Genomic DNA, 17254 nt, shown 5'->3' with positions numbered 1-17254 from the left:
GTTTCATGTGTTATAACGATCACCTTGATGAAGGGATATCAAATTAATTAAAATTCTATATGGTACTGCTCCTCTGTATTTAAGTGGTGCACAACTTAAATTGCTCTCTGGCTTCTACCGGAAGCCAGTGCAATTGCATATAGAAAGGGGTTACTGCATCTTATGAAGGGCCGCTGAAAAGTTCTCAGCTCAACCAACAAAGTTGGGGCAGTCTCCCCTGAAGATTATACACTTAGTCCAGTGATTTCCCACTTTTTTTTTTGTTCCATCGGAAATATACGGAACAAAAAAGTGGAACTTTGCTGGACTAAGTGTATAGTCTTCTTTCCTCCGATCTTCATCTAACCCTTTCCCTGGAGTTCCTTTCTCATTACAATCCCTTTAAACCGTGCCGAGCTCTATGACCATGGAGATGGCGCGGTATACAAACCTAAGGTTTAGTTTAGTTTAGTTTAGACCTTGATAGAGACTTCCCCAACTTGTTGGTTGGGCTGAGAACTTGTCAGCAGCTGCTTCTATCTACCGTGTTTCCCCCATTATAGGACCTCCTCCTTTAGTAAGACACCCCCCTTTTTTTCCCCCACCTGGGAAATATAAGGCCCCCCCCCCCGAAAATAAGGCACTATTTGGCAAGCATGTCTTGGCGATCCAGAGTACTGGTACAGTACCATATGCGTGGTCACACAACTTCCTGCTTCCGCTGTCCAGGAAAACAAGCCCAGGAACAGCCTCTGTACACCGAGGCCCTGATTCTCCAAAAGTGCGTCCCGATTTTAGGCGGCTGTAGACGTCCTACAGCTGTCTAATCAGCCAATCGGGATGCACGTTTTTAAAAAAAAAATGCTCCCCAGGCAGGCCGCCCGGGAGAGGCGTCCTATACTAAACGCCGATTCTGTAACCGGCGTCTTTAGAGAATCGGGTTAAATTAGACGCGGCCGCTATACTTATGGCAGCAAGGGATCTCCCTGCTGCAATATGTATAGCGGCCGCGGTTGTTGCGGCCGCCTGTCCCATCACCGACAGGAGAATGCCTAACTCCTCCTGTCGGAACCGTGAGCCCCCTCCCCCCCCAAACTCGTAATCGCCGACAGGAGGATGCCCAACTCCTCCTGTCGGAACCCCGGAACCCCCTCCCCCCCAAACTCGTAATCGCCGACAGGAGGATGCCCAACTCCTCCTGTCGGAACCCCGGAACCCCCTCCCCCCCAAACTCGTAATCGCCAACAGGAGGATGCCCAACTCCTCCTGTCAGAACCCCCTCCCCCCCAAACTCGTAATCGCCGACAGGAGGATGCCCAACTCCTCCTGCCGGAAAGCCCAACGACCCCCCGCCCCAACTAATCTCCCTCCCCCAACTAACCTTTCAATGTTGGTCAGCTGGACGGGTCTTGCTGCCGTCCAGCCGACGGGTCTGCCTCGTGGAAATGAGACGGCACGCCCCTTCCCGGCCCATCCCCGCTAAATCTAAGGCCTGATTGGCCCAGGCTGTAGAAGCCTGGACCAATCAGGCCTTAGGCATAGCGGGTCCGCCCATCCCCACTAATCCTAAGGCCTGATTGGCCAAGGTGCCTAGCCTGGGCCAATCAGGCCTTAGATTTAGCGGGGTTGGGCCGGGAAGGGGCGTGCCGTCTCATTTCCACGAGGCAGACCCGTCGGCTGGACGGCAGCAAGACCCGTCCAGCTGACCAACATTGAAAGGTTAGTTGGGGGAGGGAGATTAGTTGGGGCGGGGGGTCGTTGGGCTTTCCGGCAGGAGGAGTTGGGCATCCTCCTGTTGGCGATTACGAGTTTGGGGGGGAGGGGGTTCCGGGGTTCCGACAGGAGGAGTTGGGCATCCTCCTGTCGGCGATTACGAGTTTGGGGGGGAGGGGGTTCCGGGGTTCCGACAGGAGGAGTTAGGCATTCTCCTGTCGGTGATGGGACAGGCGGCCGCAACAACCGCGGCCGCTATACATATTGCAGCAGGGAGATCCCTTGCTGCCATAAGTATAGCGGCCGCGTCTAATTTAACCCGATTCTCTAAAGACGCCGGTTACAGAATCGGTGTTTAGTATAGGACGCCTCTCCCGGGCAGCCTGCCTGGGGAGCATTTTTTTTAAAAAAACGTGCATCCCGATTGGCTGATTAGACAGCTGTAGGACATCTACAGCTGCCTAAAATCGGGACGCACTTTTGGAGAATCAGGGCCTTAAATGTTTTTCTGGTTTGTGATACAGCTTTTCTGGTTTGTGATGACCTGTACCATATACAGGTAATAAATGTCTTTTTTTCAGCAATAAATGTGTACTGTATTCTTCTTCATGGAAAAATAAGACATCCCCCTGAAAATAAGACCTTGTGCATATTTTGGAGTTTTTAAAAATATAAGACAGTGTCATATATTCGGGGAAACAGGGTATGAGCTGAGATCATTTAGGTGGGTTATTTTTTAAAAATCTGATTAAACAATTACAAACGGTGCAAAATACTGCAGGCTGTCTAATTTAGTTACAATAATCTAGCTCGACCAACAATCTGAAAGTACTCAGCTAAAATACTTGTGGATAGCTATGAGTATTTTTAAGGTATAAAAATAACTTTTCACTATAGATTTCACTGGGCTTTTAGAAACAATAAATTATCTACCTCCACCCCAGAATCTTTGATAAGCATTTGAATGCAAATTTATCCGATCCTACATAAGTTTTATGGATGGGCCCAATTGAACACCCTTGGTTGTCTTACAGCTTTAGTCTTCTCACAATTCAATTTGGATGAAAAGATGGTTAAATCTATCAGTTTTCAGCCAGTGGTGGTTAGGGTTCTTTTAAATGCTGACCACTTCAGGTAGGATTAGGCTGAATATACAGTTCCAGGCCATGTTCGGGCATCGGCATTGAAAATCTGTGTCTGATCAGCGAAGAGTTATGTGGGAAACTTCTGGGATTTATGTGAATCCCAGCTACTATTCCCTCAGGACCTGCTTAAGGCACTTATGCACCTACAGTAGAACTCTTCCCCTGCTCATTACAGAAAGAACCTCCAGACCTACCTTCACTTCAGTGGTGCTTCAGTGGGTAAATGGGGCAGGAGCGAAGCTCACTTGCTCTTGCTCCTGGTAGCTGCCATTTACAAATAACAGTTGCAACCAGTGGAAGTCTCATGTATTGTTGGGGAGGTGGGGGTGTGTGTGGAGACGGGAGAACTTACATTGCTACAGACTAGTACCCAAAAGTTTTGCAGGTACTAGTGGCTGTTATTCAGTAACAGCACTCACAAAGCTAAGTGGGAATAGTGACTTAGTCCTGTATGCCCGCTTAGCTCTGTGTGTACTGGCAGTGTATATTGGCTTATCCACAAAACCGCTGGATCCTTCCGAACTTGCTCCTGTAACACCCTTATCCTCTCTGGTTTCTCGATGGCTGATTAGTGCTTAAATTCAGCAGCAATACCCAATTAAGTACTGTTGAATATTGGCAGTTGGCTACTTGAGCTTGACTAATGCAGGCAGTGGCGTAGCAAGGGTGACCGGTGCCTGGGGTGGTGATGTCCTTCCCTGTAACTTTTTAACTTTGGCACGAGCAGTGAATGAAGTTGCTGCCCGCGTCAGCTTTGGAGCTCTGTCTGATGTCACTTCCTCCTGGAAGTGATGCCGGAGAAAGCGCTGAAGCCGACATGAGCAGCAACTTCGCGGGGTACAGGAAAGGGGCATTCGCACAGTTGGGAAAGGAGTGGGATGGGGGCAGAGAGGAAGAGGTTGCTGGTGCCTCCAGGAAGACCGTACCTGGGGTGGACCCTGTCCCCCCCACCCACTTACTGTGCCACTGAATGCAGGCTAAATGCTAAGAACCCCTTAGGTATATGAGTAAAATGGGCTTCTTAACATTCATTGAATTCTCCCCTAAATATTAAACTTAAGTCTTTCCAAATCATTAAAGAATAAGAAAAGTGGGAAAAAGTCACACAGTTAAAGGAAGTTTGAAATTACCTTTTAAATATGTACAAAAGCAGCTCATGAAGAGAAGGTTTCAGTTATTTTGGGTCAGTACTATAACTTCCTTGTCATCAACAGCAGATGAATCCAGAGATTAGTGGGATTACGTCCATCAACCAACAGGTGGAAATAGAGAGAACTGAGTTGTCCTCAGCCTTATTGGATGCACAGCCTCCTGGTCACTCAGTATACGCTGTCTCTAGCAAGCTGATGGATGTGTTCATCACAGCTCCTGGCTTCTGCTTCTGGATGTCAGTCCAGGCTTGGATATTTGCAGGGGAGAGGTGTCTGGCAGAATACTGCCAGCTTTGGAGGTTATACCTGCCCCCTCCCCCCCCCCCCGGCTCCCTACCTCACCCTCCTGGGGGTACACCTGCTCAACGCAGGTCCCTACCCAAAGCTACCAGTTTGCCTGATGTTTGCTCTCCTTTCCAGAAAAAAAAGAGGCACACTTGAAGAGAGTGCTGACTTTCTACAGCGGTTTACTCTTTTAGGAGCTTTGGCTCTCTTGGTCCCGGAGACAAGTTTTGGGCTCCTTCAGTTGGCCATCCTGTCTGAGCTGGTGGGTGAGTATTGATTTCCTGCACTTTCTTTTTATTGGGGATCTGCGTAGGAGTTGTTGTTCCCCACCGCTGAAGCTGACATAGGCTTGGTGGAGCATTTGGCCTAAGGAGATTTGTCACTCTCCCGGGTAGGGGGAGAAGGCCGATTTCGCCTCAGTCAATTGCGGCGATTTTGAATGGGCAACGGCTGTGGAGCGCACATTTGATTGGTGGTTGGCTCCAGTAGACAAGCATATTTCCGGCCTAGGCTAAACGGGCACAGGTTAGTTTGGGGGTGTGATTGGTTAACCCCAGCTGTGCCTCCCGTTAAACAGTAGTGTCGGGGGGGGGGGTGAGTGTCCTAGGGAGCCAACAGTCAGCAGGATGTGTTTGGTGCCGGTTATCTTTGAGTGTGTTTCGTGGGCAGGGTGCATTGGTTCCTGGCCCTGACGTTTCTCTTGGCAGCTAGGCAAGGGGAGGATTTCCTTTGCAGGACAGTTCAAGGAGCTGGTAAATGGAACACGCTTACTTTCTAGCAATGTCTGCAGTGCCGCAGATTGCAGTGCCGCTCCTCCCCAAGGCTGACTTTTAGGCAGCGTTTACCGCAGTCTCCGTGTTGATGGGAAACAGAGGTGTCTGCGATTTTGGAGCAGGCTGCACTAATGTCAAGGGTTTGCTTGTGGTCTCCACACTCCCCCCTTTCTTTCGTTAATGGGGAGGAGGTTCTCTTAGTATTCCTTTAGGTATATCACCTTCGGTGGTGTAGTAGTTATAGCCTCAGTGCCCTGAGGTGGGAGTTCGGGTCCCGCACTGCCCCTTGTGACCCTGGGCAAATTTTAGAGGATAGGCCTTGGCGTCAGGTTTGGTATGATTGTGCAGAGGCTACTGCTACTTCTACTATCAAGTATATCTATAGTGATATCGGTCACATCAGACACAGCCTTTTCTTTAGCGGCCTAGTCTGGTGCACATACTACCCTTCTAAGGCTATTTTCTTTACAGTTTGGGGTTGGGTGCGTTCTAGACTGGCAGGGCTCACCTGTAGCCTGTTGAAGAATTAGTGTTAGGTGGGGCATCTGACATGCTAGGCCACTGTTCTTTAAGAAGAGCAATTCACAGGAGAGGAGGACATAGAAACATAGAAAGATGACGGCAGATAAGGGCCATAGCCCATCAAGTCTGCCCACACTATTTACCCACCCTCTTAAATCTACTGACCCCCTAAAGAATAATTGTAATTATACTGTCACTCTACTGACCCGCTCATTCAGTCCTAGTGACCCTATCCCTTGGCATGACCTCGTAGGGATCCCACATAGGTATCCCATTTGTTCTTGAAGTCTGAGATGCTGCGTGCCTTGACCACCTGCACTGGAAGCTCGTTCCAATGCTCAATCACTCTCTCCGTGAAGAAGTATTTTCTGGTGTCTCCACGGAACTTCTCTCCCCTGAGCTTGAGCGGATGTCCTCTTGTGGTCGAGGGTCCCCTGAGAAGAAAGATATCATCTTCCACCTCTACCCGTCCCGTGATGTACTTAAATGACTCAGTCATGTCTCCCCTCTCCCTACGCTCCTCGAGAGTGTAGAGCTGCAATTTGCTCAGTCTTTCTTCGTACGGGAGACCCTTTAGCCCCGAGACCATCCTGGTGGCCATCCGCTGAACCGATTCAACTCTGAGCACATCCTTACGGTAATGTGGCCTCCAGAATTGAACACAGTATTCCAGATGCGGTCTCACCATGGCTCTGTACAGTGGCATCATGACTTCAGGTTTCCTGTTGACGAAGCTTCTCTTGATACAGCCTATCATTTGCCGTGCTTTAGATGAAGCCTTCTCCACTTGAGTGGATGCTTTCATGTCAGCACTGATGATTACTCCTAAGTCTCGTTCTGCCGTAGTCCTGGCTAAAGTTTCTCCATTCAGGGTGTAAGTTCTGCAAGGATTTCCGTTGCCGAGATGCATGACCTTACATTTCTTGGCATTGAAGCCCAGCTGCCAGATCAAGGACCAACTTTCTAAAGTACGCAGGTCTTGCTCCATAGCATCCTGAAGATTATAGCCGTTTACTACATTGCATAGTTTGGCGTCATCAGCGAATAAGGTTACCTTGCCTTGGAGCCCTTGAGTCAGATCCCTAATGAATATGTTGAAGAGGAGTGGGCCCAGGACCGAGCCCTGTGGCACTCCGCTGGTCACCTCTGACATTTTAGAAAGGGTACCGTTGACCACCACCCTCTGAAGTCTGCCACTAAGCCAATCTTTAACCCATGCAGTTAGAGTCTCTCCTAATCCCATAGATTTCATCTTGTTCAGCAGCCTGCGGTGTGGGACGCTGTCAAACGCTTTGCTGAAGTCCAGGTACACGACGTCCAAGGACTCTCCTGAGTCTAGTCTTCTTGTTACCCAGTCAAAGAAGCTTATTAGATTGGACTGGCATGACCTACCCTTGGTGAATCCATGTTGGCTGGGATCCCGGAGATTTCCCTCGTTCAGGATCGTATCTAATTTATACTTAATTAGTGTTTCCATGAGTTTGCACACTATTGAGGTGAGGCTTACCGGTCTATAGTTCGCAGCCTCAGCCTTGCAACCCTTTTTATGTAGAGGAACGACGTTGGCTGTTTTCCAGTCCAACGGAACTTTCCCCATACTTAGTGAGAGATTGAAGAGCACCGCCAACGGTTCTGCCAGGACATCTCTCAATTCTCTGAGCACTCTTGGGTGTAAATTGTCCGGTCCCATGGCCTTGTTTACCTTTAGCCTTGCCAGTTCGTTGTAGACGTCCCCAGGAGTGAACTCAAAGTTCTGAAACGGGTCATCCACGTCTTGTATTATCATCAACTGTGGTCCGTGTCCCGGTGCTTCGCAGGTGAAGACTGAGCAGAAATATTCATTTAGTAGTTCTGCTTTTTCTGAATCCGCCACCGCGTAGTTTCCGTCCGGTTGTCTAAGGCGTACTATACCGTCTGTGTTCCTTTTCCTATCGCTGATATACCTAAAGAAGGATTTGTCCCCTTTTTTAATGTTTTTTGCCAGAGTTTCTTCCACTCGACGTTTGGCCTCCCTAACTGCTGTTTTGACCGCTGCCGATCTGGTCTTATATTCTACTTTAGTTTCTCTTCTCTGGGTGCGTTTGTAGGAAAGAAATGCTTTTTTCTTCTCCTTAATGAGGAGTGAGATCTCTTCAGTGAACCATTGGGGTTTGTTGTTTCTTTGCCGTTTATCTACTGATTTTATGTAGCGATTAGTTGCTTCGTGTATGGATGATTTCAGGTACGACCACATAGTTTCCACATTGCCGGTCTCTGCTTGGTCCTGTAGCGTCTGATGAACGTGATCTCCCATACGTGCGAAGTCGACGCCCCGAAAGTTGAGCACCTTTGTTTTTGTAATTGATTTAGGGGATCCTTTCCCAATGTTGAACCATACCATGTTATGGTCGCTGGAGGCTAGCGTATCTCCTACCGAGACCTCTGAGATGCTTTCCCCGTTTGTGAGTACCAGGTCTAGGATCGTCTGGGCCCTAGTGGGCTCCGTTACCATCTGTCTGAGATGTACTCCTTTTACGGAGTTCAGAAGCCTCCTGCTGCTGCTGGTTGCTGCTGAAAATGTGTTCCAGTCTGCGTCAGGCATGTTGAAGTCCCCTAGCAGCACAGTGTCACCCCGTAGAGTTATATTCTCTATGTCTTCAATTAATTCTGCGTCCATGTTTTCCGGACGGCACCAGGCTGTAGGCTTCCTGGCTTTGAGAGTCATTGACCAAGTCGCAGGCTTGGGGTTTGCTTGCAGCATGATGTTGTTGCCCCGAGCACGCATGGTACCAGGCTTCTGCAGCTGCACACACTTAGATTGGATGTTAAGCTAGGCACGTTAGCATTTAACGTCGCTAGCCATAATCGCCTGGGTGGCTACTCTCACCTTTCTTCTCTTACACTCTGTTGAGGGGGTGCGGGTCATTTGCAGGTAGCTGTCTTCTTCTTCAGGATTCCAGGACTACATGATATATTTTAGGCCGTCCTTAGGAGGTAACAAAGTCTGTAATGAACAACTACTTCGGAAAATTGTGAGCCATGGAATTGAGGGTGAAATACTCGTATGGATTAAAAACTGGCTGGAGCATAGGAAACAGAGAGTGGGGGTAAATGGACAATACTCGGACTGGAAGAGTGTCACCAGTGGGGTGCCGCAGGGCTCAGTGCTTGGACCAGTGCTCTTCAACATCTTTATAAATGATCTGGACATAGGTACGACAAGTGAGGTGATTAAATTTGCCAACGATATAAAGTTATTCAGAGTAGTGAAGACACAGGGGGATTGTGAAGATCTGCAATGTGACATAATCAGGTTCGAGGAATGGGCATCGACATGGCAGATGAGGTTCAACATGGATAAGTGTAAAGTGATGCATATCTGTAACAAAAATCTCATGCATGAATATAGGATATCCAAGGCGGTACTTGGAAACACCTCCCAGGGAGTTCTGATTAACAAGTTAATGAAGCTGTCCACTCAATGTGCAGCGGCAGCGAAAAGAACGAACAGAATGCTAGGAATGATAGAGAAGGGGATCACGAACAGATCAGAGAAGGTTATCATTCTTCTGTACCGGGCCATGGTTTGCCCTCACCTGGAATATTGCATCCAGCACTGGTCACCATACATGAAGAAGGACACGATACTACTCGAAAGGGTCCAGAGAAGAGCGACTAAGATGGTTAAGGGGCTGGAGCAATTGCCATACAGCGAAAGATTAGAGAAACTGGGCTTCTTCTCCCTCGAACAGAGGAGATTGAGAGGGGACATGATCGAAACATTCAAGGTTGTTCACCCTCTCCAAGGTAGGGAGAACAAGAGGGCACTCTCTAAAATTGAAAGGGGATAGATTCTGTACGAACATAAGGAAGTTCTTCTTCACCCAGAGAGTGGTAGAAAACTGGAGTGCTTTTCCGGAGTCTGTCATAGGGGAAAACACCCTCCAGGGATTCAAGACAAAGTTAGACAAGTTCCTGCTGGTAGGGCTAGTCTTAGTTAAGGTTCTGGTCTTTGACCTGAGGGCCGCCACATGAGCAGACTGCTGGGCACGATGGACCACTGGTCTGACCCAGCAGCGGCAATTCTTATGTAATGAAAGGGTAGGGTGAAAGAACACCCAGAAGCCCACTGTTGCAGATGAAAAGAAGCTGAAAGAGTTGGTGCAACATCACATCAAGGCATCAAAAGCCCCTAATTAGACATATAGGCCCCAGAGTCTACCTCTGTCTTTGGACAATTCTCTGTGAGTCCTGAGAACCAAGTGGGAAGGCTCTGAGTTTTCTTCACTTCTCTCTTTGACAGGTCAGTGTTTTGGTTTGGTTCTGGTTAGCGCCAGGTTCTTTCAGCAGCTTTCATGTTAGTCATGCAGGTTTCCCCTCTTGGGGGGGGGTTGTCTTCGGTTAGGTCTTGGTTTTAGGTGACAGCTTCCCTTCTTCCCTTCATTTGGGCTATGGTGGTTTGGGTTTTTCTATGAAAAAGAAAGTGCAGGCCTGTGAGCTGCAGACATTCCATCAGAGAAACAGTTATTCAGCAGTCGCAGATAGACTAGGTATTTTGGATTTCTTGTTCTTGCCATGCTAGTCTTCTCCAGGTCGTTGCCTGGCTTTCCCAGGTTCTCTAGTGGCCATTCCCTGGTTTAATGTTCCTACATTGCATTGGATATTATTGACCCAACCTAGGGTGGCCAGGGGAGTTACCTGATGTCTCATTTGGTGTGTGGACGCTCGGGTGGCCTAGCGTCGGGGTTGGGATACAGCTGAATTCTCTTTATTATCCAGAAGAAGCCACCAAAGTTGCTGTCACATGGGCTATCATCAGTGGAGCTATTGTAAGAAGAATGAGCCTGGCCTGAATTGGTTCTTCCAGCCACAGATAGGAATTCGGATGAGTTTTTTTGTGCTTTCTATTTCTTTCTATAGCAGTTGGCCTGCGTTTATTCTATCCAGATCTCACTGGTGAACTCATCTTTATCTCTTCCTTTTCTGTATCGCTGGGCTGTTCTTTGGGGGCACAGTCTCCTTACCGCCTTCTCTCCTCATTTCCTTTAGAGCTTAGGTCTGTTCCCTTTGGTACCAGCATGCCAGTTGCTATTTGCCTGTTTTATATAGCCCGTACTTTGGTGATGGCGATCATTACAGTTCCTCTTGGTAAGTCTAGTTAGTTTCACATGCTGGACTCCCCTGTTTGGCGGGGTTACTTGGTTGTTGTATTTTATGCTGTGAACACTGCAAAGAGAAGCAATATATAAGGATATAGGTGGGCTACATTCTACCCTCTCTTATTGGATAGGTCTAGCTCAGTGGTCTCAAACTCAAACCCTTTGCAGGGCCACATTTTGGATTTTTAGGTACTTGAAGGTCCTCAGAAAAAATAGCTAATGTCTTATTAAAGAAATGACAATTTTGCATAAGGTAAAACTCTTTATAGTTTATAAATCTTTCCTTTTGGCTAAGTCTTAATAATAATATTGTCATTTATATTAAAGAGACATATGATTAAGAATCTGTTTTATTTTACATTTGTGATTATGATAAACATACCGAGGGCCTCAAAATAGTACCTGGCGGCTGCGAGTTTGAGACCACGGGACTATCTGGTCCATACATCTCTACCTGGAGCTGACTTTGTTTCTATTCAGTAGTTTCAGGTATTCATATTTCAGTTGATGAGGTTCTGGATCTAGCTCATCAACCTTCGGGAGGACTTAGCTGGTACAGAATGGAAGCTGGATTTGACCTTGCCTCTCTTGTAGCACTCTGTGTGTAGGTGTTTGAGTAATTTCCTCTCTTTGGGGAGGATTTCTTCTCTAAGTAAGTCAACGGTTTGCCTCTTTTGAGGGTTTGGTTGTCTTTGAAAGGGCTCTTCTTTAGGTGGTGAGCCATCGCTTTGTGTTTACAGGCTCAAGGCCCTGCAATCTTGCATAGGGGAGGGGGTCTGTGATACTGTGGTGCTTTTTCTTGAAATGTCTGGGCTTTGCCATGGGCTAGGAGCATTGCATGATATAGCAGATTCATTCAGCAGGAGCTTTTTCTTTGCAACATTGGAGTCATAATGGTCTGAGGCTCTAAAGTCATTCTGTTCGTGAGGGGCCACTGCAGCTGTGGTTTTTGCAGCATATTGCTCTCAGGCACTGATTGCTCCTGCTCACAGGTGTTCTGAGGGTAAGCCTCTGTCTAATTGTGGAATACATACACTTGGTGAGTTCATATCTCCTTGGATGTATGCTGTAGAGCATGAATTGGAAGTGGAGGATTTCACAATAGGAACATAAGAATAGTCTTACTGAGTCTGATCAATGGTCCATCAAGCCCAGGAGCCCATTCTCATGATGGACAATCCAGGTCACTAGAACCTGGCCAAAACCCAAGGTGTAGCAATATTCCATGCTACCAATACAGGGCAAGCAGTGGCTTCCCCCATGTCTTTTCTCAATAATAGACTATGGACTTTTTCCTCCAGGAACTTATCCAAACCTTTCTTAAAACCAGCTACGCTATCCGCTCTTACCACATCCTCTGGCAACGCGTTCCAGAGCTTAAGTATTCTCTGAGTGAAAAAAATTTCCTCCTATTGGTTAATTTGGTAACTTCATCGTGTGTCCCCTAGTCTTGTACCCGTTCTTTTCCACTCATGACTGAAGCCTACAAAATCCTATCTCCCCTCAGCCATCTCTTTTCCAAGCTGAAGAGCCCTAACCGTTATAGTGGCACTAGAAAAAGTTCAAAGAAGAGTGACCAAGATGGTAAAGGGGATGGAACTCATCTGGAGTATTGCATTCAATTCTGGTCTCCTTCTCTTTTATGAAGAAAGACAATCTTTCTTGAGATGAGGTTGCACCATGGAGCGATACAGGGGCATTATGGCATTCTTAGTCTTGTTAACCATCCCTTTTTAATAATTCCCAGCATCCTGTTTGCTTTTTTGGCCACCGCCACACATTGGGTGGAAGGTTTCATTGTATTGTCTACAATGATACCCAGATCCTTTTCTTGGGCGCTAACCCCCAAGGTGGACCCTAGCATCCAGTAACTATGATTCAGGTTATTCTTCCCAATGTGCATCACTTTGCATTTGTCCACATTAAAATGTCATCTGCCATTTGGACGCCCAGTCTTCCAGTTTCCTAAGGTCCACCTGCAATTTTTCACAATCCAAATGTGGTTGTTCTCTAGGTATCCACAGTGGTAGTCTGGGTGTGGGGCTACTTATAATGTGTCCGTCAAAACATTGGGACTGGTAGAGAGGTATATAGTGGAATGTAACAAACTAGTGGGATGTAGCAAAGCAGTCCTAACGTAGAGAGGGAAATAGTCTCTGGATTCGTCTGCTGTTGATGTCAAGGAAGGAATTCTCTGTTAATTTTCTTTCCTTTAGTCACAGCAGATGAATCCAGAGCCCCACCCTGTTCAGTGGTTGTCGCTCTTGACCGTGGTTTGGGTGTGTTTTTTTATGCTAGAGGAGCATTCTCGGGTTTGGTTAACTATCAGTCATTCATATAGCACATGTGGGGGAAAGGAATTTTCATATGTGTCATGTGCTTTATTTCGGCTGCTCTGAGAAGACCTATACTGAGAGCCTAGGAAGTTGTGCATCCAATAAGGCTGAGGACAACTTGGTTCTCTCTGTCGCCACCTGCTGGTTGATGGGCATAATCCCACTAGTCTCTGGATTCATCTGCTGTGACTAAAGGAAAGAAAATTAATAGGTAATAACATAATTTTTCCTTAGAGCAGGGGTACCCACACTTTTTTGGCTTGCGAGCTACTTTTAAAATTACCAAGTCAAAATGATCTACCAACAATAAAATAAAAAAAAAAAACACAAAGCACTCTGTACACAGAGAAAATGTTAATTATAATTTATATTCGGGGTTTTTTTTTCAAAGTGGTCAAGGCAGATGACTTTAAAATATTCAATGTCACCTCAGTAACAACTATACAAAAATAGACAAATATACCCCCTCCCCTTTTACTAAACCGTGATAGTGGTTTTTAGTGCAGGGAACTGTGCTGAATGCCCCGCGCTGCTCCTGACGCTCATAGGCGCCCTGCGCTAAAATCCGCTATTGCTGTTTAGTAAAAGGGGGCCATGGTGCATAATATAGACAGCAGATATAAATTCTCAAAATGGACACATTTTTTTCACTAAATTGAACATAAACTCATTTTTCCTACCTTTGTTATCTGCTGATTTCATGAGTCTTTGGTTGCACTTCCTTCTGACTGTGCATCTAATATTTCTTCCTTTCTTTCTGCTTCCTGCATGCTTCTTCTCCTCTAGACCTCATTATATTCCCCAAACAACATTTCTTTTCTTCTTTCTGCCTCTTGCATGCTTCCTCTCCTCTAGACCTCATTCCATTCCCTAACCAACATTTCTCTTTTTCCCTCCATGAGTCCAACTTTTTCTTCTTCTCTCCCTGCCCCCTCCCCTCCCCTCTCTTTCTTTTTTTCTTTCTCTCCCCTGCCCCCCTTCTTTATTTCTGTCTGTGCTTCTTTCTCTCCCTGCCCCCCCCAAGCCACCACCGTCGATTTCTCCCTGCTTCCCCGATGCCGCAAAAGCCAGGCCCATGCAGCCACTATACAAGGGCAGGGTCCACAAACCTTCTCTCCTGACGTTCCCACCCCCTAAGCCCATTTCTCCCTGCTTCCCCAACATCGCAAAAGCCAGGCGCATGCAGCCACTGCACAAGTGCCGGGCCCACAAGCCTTCCCCCCCCTCTCCCCCCCCCCGATTTCAATTCTAACGTCTGAGAGGAAGTTCCGGGCCAGCCAGGCAGCGATTGGCTGGCCCGGAACTTCCTTTCTGATGTCAGAATTGACGTTGGGGGGAAGGCTTGTGGGCCTGGCGTTTGTGCAGTAGCTGCATGCGCCTGGCTTTTGCGGTGTTGGGGAAGCAGGGAGAAATGGCTTGGGGGGTGGGAACGTCAGGAGAGAAGGCTTGTGGACCCTGCCCTTGTATAGTGGCTGCACGCACCTGGCTTTTGTGGCATTGGGAAAGCAGGGATAACGCAAAGGCAACGCGAGTCTTATTGCGGAGCCCGGGATGGCTCCGCAATCAACTTGCGTTGCCCATGCGATCAACTCGTCGATCTTGATCGACCTTTTGGGCACCCTAACTTAGAGGGTTTGGGGTTATAAGAGTACAGACCCTAGATTCAGGTAGGATATTTATGGTAACTTTAAATTTTGATATGTAAAACCAATAATAACTGTTGTGAACAATATATCCGATACAGAGAATGAACAAAGATTTGTAAAGCCAATAAAAAATTTTTCCATAGCTCTGTGAGGGAGTGTTACAAAAGGAACCAGTAACCTCATATATACTTCCTCACAAACACACAACAGAATAAACTAATGAACATGGAATTAACAAATGGTTTACTGTAAACATGTTTACTGTCTTGCTTTTCTTACACTTTTTTACTTTCTCCTCGAAGGTGATGTTGGAGACTGGAAAAACTATTTCTCTCCAGCTCAGAGTCAGGAAATTGAGGCAAAATATGAAGCATACTTAGGAGAATCCAAACTGGAAGCAAAGTTGAAATACAATGTTCACTGTGAGGCGTAAATGTGCCAATGTTCTCTCCAAAGCTACTTCCACATGACACATTCTCTGTAGCATGACTTATATAAGGAAAATGAAATGAAATAACATGTCCTAAATTCAATCGGTAACACATTTACACAGACAAGTCTGGTTAAACTGGAAGATTGTCTGTAACATGGCATGACTTAAGTTGTGTTAAACAAAGAATAAAACAGAGAGCTACAACCAATGAACAACGGGATTCAAAAGTAAATCTCAAAGATAAGAAAAAAAAAATCCCTAAAGGGTATATACCACAGAAAAATATTATAATATCAGAGCAATGTACTCAAATTACAAAGTTAGAAATATTATACATATTTATTAATTTAAAATTTGCAAAAGTATCACAAAATTTTTCATGGAATAACATACATAAAACACCATACAAACACTGCAAACAAACCAAGCAACCAGACAAAATATAACAACATATAACAGGCACTATCAAACCAAGCTGGAAAAAGCCACACAAAAGATCATACAATGATATATAAATGTAGCTGTGTTCAAAAGTTCATAAATCACTTAGCTTGAGAGTCCAAAGTCTTCCTGGAACAATGTCCACGAGGAATAAAGCAAGCAAGCTGATTGTGGGCCATCCAGAAAGGAAAAAGTCAAAAGACCAACATCCCAAACAGATTAGAGTTCAAATCCAACTTCATACCACAAAGTGCAGGTGCAAGTGCAAACGTGCTGTCAGTAAACAGTATGATAAGTTGAATAATCTAAAGTCTCAAACCAAGAGGACAGAGAGCATTTTCAAAATCTTCACAAGCAGAGGTGAAATGCCATATGATGACTATCCATAAAAGAGGAATTAATACGGGGGGGTTAAATCCCATCCAAAGAATAATTTCAGTTTGAGAGATCTAAAAAAACGATGAAGATGAGCATAAGTGTCACTTTTGAACACAGCTACATTTATATATCATTGTATGATCTTTTGTGTGGCTTTTTCCAGCTTGGTTTGATAGTGCCTGTTATATGTTATATTTTGTCTGGTTGCTTGGTTTGTTTGCAGTGTTTATATGGTGTTTTATGTATGTTATTCCATGAAAAATTTTGTGATACTTTTGCAAATTTTAAATTAATAAATATGTATAATATTTCTAACTTTGTAATTTGAGTACATTGCTCTGATATTATACGGTAGTATTTTTCTGTGGTATATACTCTTTAGGGATTTTTTTTTCTTATCTTTGAGATGACTTAAGTTGTGGACATATCATTTTTATCTATGATTATATTGATCTCATGCTTATGAATCCTTTGAATCTGCTTTATATTGTTAAGCATATAGGACTTGATTTAGTAAATGGCGGCCAAAGTTAGACTAATTTTCTAAAGGTCATTTAGCACAGCGCTTAGGATGGGTTCTTGTGCCCAGCTTTGTAAATGTAAATTCTCGCACCCAACTAATAGCAGTTGTGTGTGCAAATCCAGATATTTTATAATTAGGGGAAAGCCCCTGACCCACCTTGCCATTTTTTAAATTGAGCACTAGAAAATTAAGATGTTATAGAATGACTAGGGCCGATGCATGTGCATATCCAAATTGATGCCAATTAACCCCATAATTACATAGAAACATAGAAATAGACTGCAGATAAGGCCCATCCAGTCTGCCCACCCTAATGTCCATCCCCTACCTTTGCCCTGTGAATAGATCCCATGTGCCGATCCCATTTGGCCTTAAAATCAGGCACGCTGCTGGCCTCAATCACCTGCAGTGGAAGACTATTCCAGCGATCAACCACCCTTTCAGTGAAAAAGAATTTCCTGGTGTCACCTCGTAGTTTCCCGCCCCTGATTTTCCACGGATGCCCTCTTGTTGTCGTGGGGCCCTTGAAAAAGAAGATATCTTCCTCCGCCTCAATGCGGCCCGTAAGATACTTGAACGTCTCGATCATGTCCCCCCTCTCTCTGCGCTCCTCGAGCGAGTAAAGCTGCAATTTGTCAAGCCGTTCTTCGTATGGGAGAACCTTGAGTCCCGAGACCATCTGGGTGGCCATCCTCTGCACTGACTCCAGTCTCCACATCCTTTTGATAATGCGGCCTCCAGAATTGCACACAGTATTCCAGGTGGGGCCTCACCATGGATCTATACAATGG

The 17254-nt window shown here is 45.9% G+C and overlaps 1 protein-coding gene across 1 annotated transcript in view; it reads left to right on the top strand.

The window, feature by feature from the left end:
* The window catches only part of LOC117357416 (sulfotransferase 6B1-like), an 81782-nt gene extending 66362 nt beyond the window's left edge, over positions 1-15420 (top strand). Inside the window, exon 7 of the mRNA XM_033937957.1 lies at positions 14991-15420. Coding sequence (XP_033793848.1) covers positions 14991-15121 — 131 coding nt within the window. The 3' untranslated portion in view covers positions 15122-15420. The remainder of the gene's footprint in view (positions 1-14990) is intronic.
* Positions 15421-17254: the final 1834 nt, after the last annotated feature.

The sequence above is a fragment of the Geotrypetes seraphini genome, chromosome 3 (assembly GCF_902459505.1).
Source record: "Geotrypetes seraphini chromosome 3, aGeoSer1.1, whole genome shotgun sequence".
Taxonomy (NCBI): domain Eukaryota; kingdom Metazoa; phylum Chordata; class Amphibia; order Gymnophiona; family Dermophiidae; genus Geotrypetes; species Geotrypetes seraphini.
The sequence above is the reverse complement of the archived record's forward strand: the minus strand, read 5'-3'. Positions and strand labels throughout refer to the sequence as shown.